This window comes from Rhinoderma darwinii, chromosome 10, assembly GCF_050947455.1.
Source record: "Rhinoderma darwinii isolate aRhiDar2 chromosome 10, aRhiDar2.hap1, whole genome shotgun sequence".
Lineage (NCBI taxonomy): Eukaryota > Metazoa > Chordata > Amphibia > Anura > Rhinodermatidae > Rhinoderma > Rhinoderma darwinii.
The window spans coordinates 39,331,015-39,340,341 of NC_134696.1; the positions used below are offsets into that span (position 1 = coordinate 39,331,015).

A 9,327-nucleotide genomic window follows, 5' to 3' on the forward strand; every position below is an offset into this window, starting at 1 on the left:
CAATGCAAAGCAGCAAACAGGTATTTGAAGCCGCTGGTGCCTCTGGAGTCCCACGAACCTCAAGGTGTAGGATCCTCCAGAGGTTTGCAAGTGTGCATAAAGCTATTATTTGGCAACCCCTAAACAATGCTCACAAACAGAAACGGTTGCAGTGGGCTCAGAAATACATGAATACAAATTTTCAAACCGTGTTGTTTACTGATGAGTGCCGTGCAACCCTGGATGGTCCAGATGGATGGAGTAGTGGATGGTTGGTGAATGGCCACCATGTCCCAAAAAGGATGTGACGTCAGCAAGGAGGTGGCGGAGTCATGTTTTGGGCTGGCATAATGGGGAGAGAGCTGGTAGGCCCCTTTAGGGTCCCTGATGGTATGAAAATGACCTCTGCAAAGTACGTAGAGTTTATGACTGACCACTTTCTTCCGTGGTACAAAAAGAAGAACCGTGCCTTCCGTAGAAAAATTATCTTCATGCATGACAATGCACCATCTCATGCTGGAAAGAATACCTCTGTGTCATTGGCTGCTATGGGCATAAAAGGAGAGAAACTCATGGTGTGGCCCCCATGTTCCCCTGACCTCAACCCTATTGAGAACCTTTGGAGCATGCTCAAGCAAAATATCTATGAGCGTGGGAGGCAGTTCACATCAAAACAGAGCTGATGGCTCCTTGCTCCAGCGTTCACTGTGTAATGCCAGCTCCAGCTGTGAATGGCTCGACGCAGACAGGCGCGATGTAGTGATGTCATTGCGCCTGTCTGCGCAGAGCCACACACTACACAAAGCGGAGGAGAAGAGGGATCTCCACTCGTTGCGGAAACAGGGATAGGTAAATATTTTTTCTTTATTTTTATGTTAGCTATGGGGAGCATTATACTGTGCGGGAGCCACTATGAAGGCATTATACTGTGTAGGGGCAGCTATGGGGGCATTATACTGTATGTGGGTAGCTATGGATCATTATACTGTATGTGGGCTGCTTAGGGGCATTATACTGTGTGGGAAGCACTATATGGGTATTATACTTTGTAGGGACAGCTATAAGGGCATTATACTGAGTGGGGACAGCTATAGGGGCATTATATTGTGTGAGTACAGCTATAGGGACATTGTACTGTGTGGAGGACAGCTATGGGTGCATTATTCTGTGTGGGGAGGCACTATAGGGTCATTATACTGTGTGGGAGCAGCTATAAAGACATTGTACTGTGTGGGGGCCACTAAGGGGTCGTTAAACTATGTGGGGGCACTAAGAGATCATTATTCTATGTGCGGGCAGCTATGGGAGCATTATTTTATATGGGGGCAACCATAGGGGTATTATCCCCTGTGGCGGGCAGCTATAGGGGCATTATACTATGTGGAACACACTAAGGGGTCATTATACTGTGTGGGGGGCCCTCTGGGTTGATGCCCACTCAGATGTGTTTCACCCCCTCTGTGCTAAACCCCTAGCTACGCCTCTGATCTTGTGATAGGTCATAGGTACATGTAAGAGGATTACATTGGTGAGGCTGTGAGCTTAGACCATTACTGATTTTCAGAATAAAAGTGTTTTATGGAGCACTTAACCCCTTTGGCACTATGCAGAGCTTTTTATTACTGGCACAACATTGTAGAAAAACTGCTTTTCACAACAATGGCAGTGTGCTTACAATGTTGTGTCCGATTTTGAGTTACAAAAATCTATCAGCGGTACTAAAGATCGTTCATTCTGGAAATCAGTGTTGATTCTATACCTCACTACTGTGATCTTCACACATGTTTCTATGACATTCAAAAGTTTGCTATGTGGCCCAGCCTTTTCTAGTTACACCTATGTTTATCACCTATCCACAGAATAGGTGATAAATGTGTGATCGCTGGGGGCCCCACCACTGTGACCCTCCCTGATCACTAGAACGGGGGTCCAGAACTCCCGTTCCTCCTCACTACATGATTGCAGTGAGGAGGAGCTTAAAAGGCGCACAGGATGAGCATATACCCTGCTGCTCCATTCAGTGTCTATGGGGCTGACGGAGATAGCCAAGTACAGCGCTCGGCTACCTCTGTGAGTCCCATAGAGAATGAATGGAATGACAGGGCACATGCTTATCCTGGGCTTCATTCAAGTTTCTTCTCACTGCAGTAATGCAGTGAGGAGGAAATGGGGTTTTGGACTACCGTTCCAGTGATTGGTGAGGGTTCCAATGCTGGGGCCCCTAGTAATCACACATTTATCACCTATGCTGTGGGTAGGTGATAAATGTTAATCATGGGACAGATTTTTAAATGTAGAATAGTTTTCCCTTTAATGAGGTACGGTTTAGTTACAGAACCTCTTCTTTAATTAATTTAATCCAAACGAACGTATGGGGTTTAAACATAAAGAAAGAAGTAATGATGGTTCAGAATGATAAGTTCGTCTGCGTCAGGCCTCAGGGACACGCTAAGTCCTGGAGTCTGTACGGTGAAATATGGAGTCCCTACAATTCAGTTTACAGGGCCATAGACACTCGATGGCACCGTACTCTTTTCTCAAAGCAATACTTCTAGAAGAGAATACCTCTGTAGTACTTCCGCTAATGGTATATGCAATTTTTTTTCTTACAGGTTCCATATTAATAAGTGAGAAAAATCCTCTGTATAAAATCAGAAACATACAGTGGTACAGTATGGGCTTATATAAGTCTATGGGGCGGCATATTATGGATCCGTACAAAACAGATCTGTAATATGGCAGTGTGCATTAAACCTTACCACTAGTCCCAGTCTAAGCAAATATCCTTTGGTTTACGGCGAGAAACCCTATATCTATTGAGGGAACTAGATTATGTGATTTCTCTAAAACTCGGTTATTATTTTCACTAAGAAAGAGTTAAAAAAAAGTGGCGCTGGTCCAACACAAAAATCTGCTTGCATAACCAAGTACTCTGTGTTTAATCTATGTTTGCACTAAAGAATTGGTCACCGGCCAGCACTTTACTGCAGGTTTTAGCCTGTTAACTCCTGTACAGAAGCTCTGCGTAGCCAGACATACAATCTAACATACATCGTGTTCATATATTCTGTTTATTGTGAATACTGCAACAATGGACACAGCATTTACTGATAAAGACACATATCAAGATATCTTTGATCCAGAAGGATACTTAAATACTTATTATAACCCAAAGTCAGGAATTCTTGTGGTTGATGGATTTCTAGATTTTGCACTGAAGAAGCTTCATGAGGCTTATAATACAAGTAAGTACAGCAGATTTTATTTTTCTTGATCTAAAAAGTGTTCTAAGGTGTTTTCATAGCTGCAGGGTACGTCAGCTCTGTGTCTTTTTAGTTCAGAGCTCAACTTGTTTTTTAGATTTTTCCACCGGTCTGGCATATTTTCCTTGGGTGAATGGGTGGGGGATCGCTGGGTCAGTCAAGTCCATGTTTAAATAATTGAGGATTGGCACTGACATAGCATATGGACTTTCTCAGTATAGTTCTGACCAGAAACTTTTGCATGCAGTTAGCACCACGACATATTATATCCAAACAAGTTGTGCATTATACTTTCATTGCATTTAAATGCTTAAAGGGTTTGTTCAGAATTACAAAAAAAAAGTCAGATTTTTTTTCCAGAAACTGGGACCACTCTGGTCTATAGGATGTCTGGAATTGCAGCTCTTTTTCATTTACTCTAAGTGAATAGGGTTGAGCTGCAATACCAGACACATCTCGTGGACAAGGGTGGCGTTGTTTCAGGGAAAAAGCAGAACCTATTTGTCTATTTGTGGACAACCACTTTAAGTAATTGAGGAGAAAAATGCATTAACAAACTTTATTTTCACATTACCGACCACTACAGCTTGGAACCGCAAACACCAATGAACTAATTTACAGTATATTACTTTTTGACTATAGGAGGTGTAAAAGGCAAAACATTAATTGATATTGGCCACGGACCTACCATTTATCAGGACCTCTCAGCTTGTGAATCTTTTGAGGAGATCGTTGGTGCTGATTACACAGATCGCAATCGAGAGTACTATGAAAGAAGCCTAAGAAATGAACCTGGGACATTTGACTGGACAGATTCGATTCAAAAAGTCTGTGACATGGAAGGGAAAGGGTACAATCAATTATTTTATGATTCTAGTCTTTATAAGTCGGTTTGTGAGTATGGATCAGGCAAAGAACTGCAAGTCATCCTTCCAAACTGTATTTAAAATAACATGTTTTACGATTCATGATGTTGGGTATAAAACTGATCCCAAACGTGACTAGCCAAAAATCTAGCCAGGGAGACTCAAAATATGCCTAAAGGGATTGTCCAGCTTAGAAAATCCATTATCATATAACCTACAAGGCTTATTTTAGAATACTGATCTCTTGAGCAGACTGGAGAGCGGATACAAAGAGTCTTTCGCTCTGGGGGACATGTCCTGTCCTGCATTACACAGACAACTTATTAATTTGAATGGACACCTACTGTTCACAAAGGGATGGCATATCCCAGCAATATGCCATCACTTTATATGATGGGAATATCCCTTTAACCGCCGATTCTTACAATCTTCAGGAATAATTCATTATAACAAAAAAAGATAAAAACAATAAAATGAAGCAGAATTTAAATAAAAACTAAAAACAAGGCCAACCATAAGAAATTGATGGCCTTGCCTCAGGATAGGCCATCAAAATCTGATCGGTGGAGGTCAGACTCCTGGCACCCCCGCCGACCAGCTAATTTAAAGGGGCCGTGGCACCTGTACATGCGCTGCTTCCTCTTAATTCCTTATCTGCTGGCACTGTGAATCGCCGAAACACTTGTAGCGGTGGTTCACCATATTACAGTCTTCTCCCATTAACTGAATGGAAGACGGCTGTAATACTGTGAACCACCACTACAAGTGTGCTGGCGAATCACAGTACTAGTGGTAACAGTAATGAAAGGGAAGCAGCATTCGTACGAGCGCTGCAGACCCTTTACAACATCTAATCAGCACGGGTGTCGGGAGTCGGACCCCGGACGATCAGATATTGATGGATTATCACGCCATCAATTTCTAATGACTGTACAACCTCCTTATGGCACTGTGGCTGCATCAGTTCACAGCAATGTATCGTGAATGCCCTCAATGTATTTGTAGTTAATTGTTAACTTTCTACTATGCCCTATTATACAGTAGATGTTTCTAAATTCCTACAAGACCAGATGTATGCTCTAACAGTATTTATGGTTCTTTACACATGTAAAAGCATCAAGAGCAGTTTAGTTATTTAGTGATAGATAGATAGATAGATAGATAGATAGATAGATAGATAGATAGATAGATAGATAGATAGATAGATAGATAGATAGATAGATAGATAGATAGATAGATAGATAGATTGACCGTAAGCTAATAGAAAATACAAACTCTACCTAAATGTTTCTTGGTTCCACCTAGTTTATTCATGGATCAGCTAAAGAATATGTAACAATGATATTAAGAAGTCAACCCTAAATGAACTAGGATGTGTTGGTATCTCATAACTAGATGGCACTGTGATGTTTAAAATCCTATTGTGTGTTTTACTTCAAGACTATCTTCATCTGTGACTATCTTCCATTTCAGGACGTCAGTAAAAGAGAAGAAGCAGAAGCTTAAAAATACAGTGAAGAAAACTCTGAAATGTGATGTTCTCAAGAGTAACCCGTTAGAGCCGTTGGTTTTTCCCAAGGTTGATTGTGTGATGTCTCTTGCTTGTCTAGAATGTGCTTGCAGTGATTTGGACACCTATCGAAATGTCCTTAAAAATGTCTCTTCTTTGTTAAAAATAGGGGGGCATCTAATCATAACTGAGGTTCTTAACTGCAGCTCATACTTATCAGGGGGTAAAAGGTTCTCCTGTCTAGTGTTAACAGAGGAGTTTATGAGAAGTGCTATAAGCGAGTCAGGTTTTGAAATTGTAGATCTGGAAGTCATCTACAGAAAGTATGACAAAGACCAGTTTGAACTTTGCAATCATGATTCAAGCTTGTTTGTTCTTGCTCGCAAAATAAAAGATATTTAGTGGGTTCTCCGGAAGGAGCGAAACTATGAGCAATGAATATTCGCATATCTGCAATCTTTGCATTCCTGGCAAACATGATTTGCTAAAATAGGTTGATCAAATGTTGAGTAATACAGTCATTTTTTGGTTACAACCGATGACACAACTTAATAATTGTCATCTTTTTCCTCGCCAATACCAGGATTTATGGAACAGTTTTTAATGCAGTTTTCTGAGCCAAAGCCATGTGTGGATCTAAGAGGAACAAAGCATGCAAAGGAAAAATGTATACAGATAGAAATGTTCCCATCATTACCTTTGGAGGAATTTCGTTACGGACTCCAATTTCTCAGGATTCAAAAATTCAACACATTTTTGCACCGTTCAGTAGAAAACATATACAGTACTGTGCAGTCTAATTTATTTTTTTTTACATTAGACACCATAGGGCTTGAATGGCCAATAAAAAGTATAACAAGTGTATACAATTTATTTTATTTTTTTACATGGGAGCCTTTGGGCGATGGATGGCCAACACATAGCATCCATCAAGTCATCCGACACCCATAGGATCCCATGTTTAAAAAAAAAGTATATCATACTTACTATTCATCTTGTTTGTATCCACTCCAGGGGCAGGATGAGTGGTGGTTTTTTACTTTTGCCTTTAAATCATTTACCAAGGAGTGTTTTAAGGTATAAATAAGGACACTAGGGATTGGCATAGAAAGGTGCCACAAGGCAATATTTAGATCAGATAATTGTTCATCTGACAGCCATCATGCTGAATTTCAAGGACTAGGGGAAATGGGGAGCATCCTGAAACCACCACCTTGGGTGGCAAGAAAACTTGTCCCACCCCTGATTCACTACTGTGTTTGACTCAAAAAACTGCATAAAGCCTCCTACATGTGCACTTTTTTTTCTAGCATTTTAAAAATCATGTAAAAAAATGCCATTTCAAGCATTTTGGTGGTGTTTTTGTTTTTTTTATTTAGGGTCATTTTGTATAGAAAAGCCTATGGAAAAAAATGGAAGAAACCTTGTAGAAACCAGTAGAAATTTTGAAATGAGACGCCACTGACACCAAAAATGTTACAAAGACCCCCAAAAATGCAAATAGACGCAATGTGTGACTGTAGCCCAAGGCTGAAATCACACATGCAGTTTCTGACGCAGATGTTTAGCAAAAGCGGATTCAAATGAAAAGTAGAGTATAAAAGGAAATACTACTCCTCTCTTTGAATCCTCATTCATCAGCCTTACTGTTGTTTCTTTAGTTGTTCCTGGGATGTGTACTGGAATCCCTTTGAAATGCGCCTCCAAACATTATGATGGACAATTAGTGACTTAGACATTATGTGAAAGATCCATTTTTCAGGGATGTCTAGGGACTTGAATCGTTTGAATATTTTTTTATTTACACATTAGCACAAAAATCATCTGAATATTGAAAATTCTAAGGTCCAAATTGCACCAAACCATGAAATAATATACATGTAGGTAGGAACCAGATAGATGTTTTCTACAGCAATATAGTGAATGCGCTACTGCAGGTAAAAAAGAAAATTTTAGGGGTAAAGATGGACCGAGGGATTTGGGTCAAAAGTAGGGTCTGTTCCTCCAAAAGAGGTACCGTATACATTTGGTGCTACTCAGGTTCCATTTTCTACTTCAGATGGAACCAATATCCACAATAGAGAAAGCAGGGTAGAGATTTAAAGGGTAGGGATTTTTACCATTGTACTGTAATAATAAGTATAATGATTCAGAATGTAATAATCGGGGAATAACATTTTCTGTATTGATGATCAGTTATAAACTTCAAAAAAACTTTAATATTAAGCAAATTGCATGACTCATATTGTATAGCAGAATATGTAATGCAAACACTTTGTATAGCAATTTATCATGACTCTATTTTATACTTGGCACCTATGATTGTTTTACTTTTTCTCAAATAAACACTAATTCTTATGAAACTACTGGACTTTGCTATGTTTTAAATAAAAATGATTGGCAAAAAGACAAGAGTTTCCTTAGCAACCACTAGAGCATGGGTGAAACTGCCAGGGTAGCAGGCATACTGTAGCAGCTGTTGTAGGGCCAAGCAACTGAAAGGGCCCACCTTACTGATCTCTTGGAAGTGGCATGTCCCGATTTCAATTGTTTATGCGTCCTCAGGACGCAGATACAGTTTAGCCTAATGCTGGAGTAGGGAACTACAGGCTCCTTGCTTCAGTATTCACTATGTAATGCTGTCTATGAGCAGCCCGGCACAGACAGGCAAGATGTAGTGACGTAATTTCGCCTGTCTGTGCTGAGCCCCACACTGCACAGACCGGAGGAGTAGAGGGAGCTTCACCACTCGTTGTGCAAATGGGGATGTGTTAGTATTTTTTATATATTTTTTTATTAGTTACTATGGTGGCATTATACTGGGTATGGAGGCCACTATGGGGCAATATACTGTCTGGGGGCAGCTATGGGGGCATTATACTGTGTGGGGGCAGCTATGGCGGCATTATACTGTATGAGGGCAGCTATGTATGGGGCATTATAATGTGTAAGGGCAGCTATGGGGGCATTATACTGAGTGGGGGCAGCTATGCGGACATTATACTGTATGGGGAGCACTAAAGGTTCATTATAGTGTATGGGAAGAGACTATAAGGGTATTATACTGTGAGGGGGCAGCTATGAGGGCATTATACTGTATGAGGGCAGCTTTTGGGGCCTTATACTGTATGTGGGCAGCTATGGGGCATTATAATGTGTAAAGGCAGCTATGTGGGCATTATACTGAGTGGGGGCAGCTATGTGGACATTATACTGTATGGGGAGCACTAAAGGTTCATTATAGTGCATGGGAAAGAACTACAGGGGTATTATACTGTGTAGGGCAACTATTGGTCATTATACCGTATGGGTCAGCTATAGAGACATTATACTGTGTGGGGAGTCACTATAGGGACAATATACTGCGTGGTGGCGACTATTGTGGCATTATCCTGTGTGGGGGCCACTGGGTTGGGGCCCACTCAGATGTGTTTTGCCCCCACCTTCCTGTGGTTAACCCCTAGCTACACCTCTGCTTGGAAGAAAGAAATTGAATGTGCAGGAGGAGGATAGAGACAGTGAAGATAGAAAAGGACTCAATATATTGAGTAAAGACAATAATAACCACAAAAAGTAAAGACCATCATAACCACAAACTACTATTTCCATTTCATGAACTCACTTGCTGCTGAGGGTGATCATGGTGGAATGGGGCCGCATTTCAAGCTTTGCTATGGGCCCCTATGGACACTTGATACGCACTTGCACT

The 9,327-nt window shown here is 40.8% G+C and overlaps 1 protein-coding gene across 1 annotated transcript; it reads left to right on the plus strand.

Moving 5' to 3' along the window:
• Window positions 1-2,929: 2,929 nt before the first annotated feature.
• LOC142661969 (indolethylamine N-methyltransferase-like) lies at window positions 2,930-7,981 on the plus strand. Its single transcript, XM_075839745.1, has 3 exons — window positions 2,930-3,224; window positions 3,885-4,092; window positions 5,582-7,981. Exons 1-3 carry the CDS (start codon window positions 3,071-3,073, stop codon window positions 6,018-6,020), a joined length of 801 nt encoding a protein of 266 aa, XP_075695860.1. The 5' UTR covers window positions 2,930-3,070; the 3' UTR covers window positions 6,021-7,981.
• Window positions 7,982-9,327: the final 1,346 nt, after the last annotated feature.

What these genes read in the sequence shown, in the direction of transcription:
- LOC142661969 (XM_075839745.1), top strand. Translation starts at nt 3,071, where the DNA reads ATGGACACAGCATTTACTGATAAAGACACATATCAAGATATCTTTGAT. An exon ending in TCATGAGGCTTATAATACAA is followed by an intron (nt 3,225 to 3,884) that starts GTAAGTACAGCA and finishes TTTTGACTATAG; the next exon opens with GAGGTGTAAAAGGCAAAACA. An exon ending in TGTGACATGGAAGGGAAAGG is followed by an intron (nt 4,093 to 5,581) that starts GTACAATCAATT and finishes CTTCCATTTCAG; the next exon opens with GACGTCAGTAAAAGAGAAGA.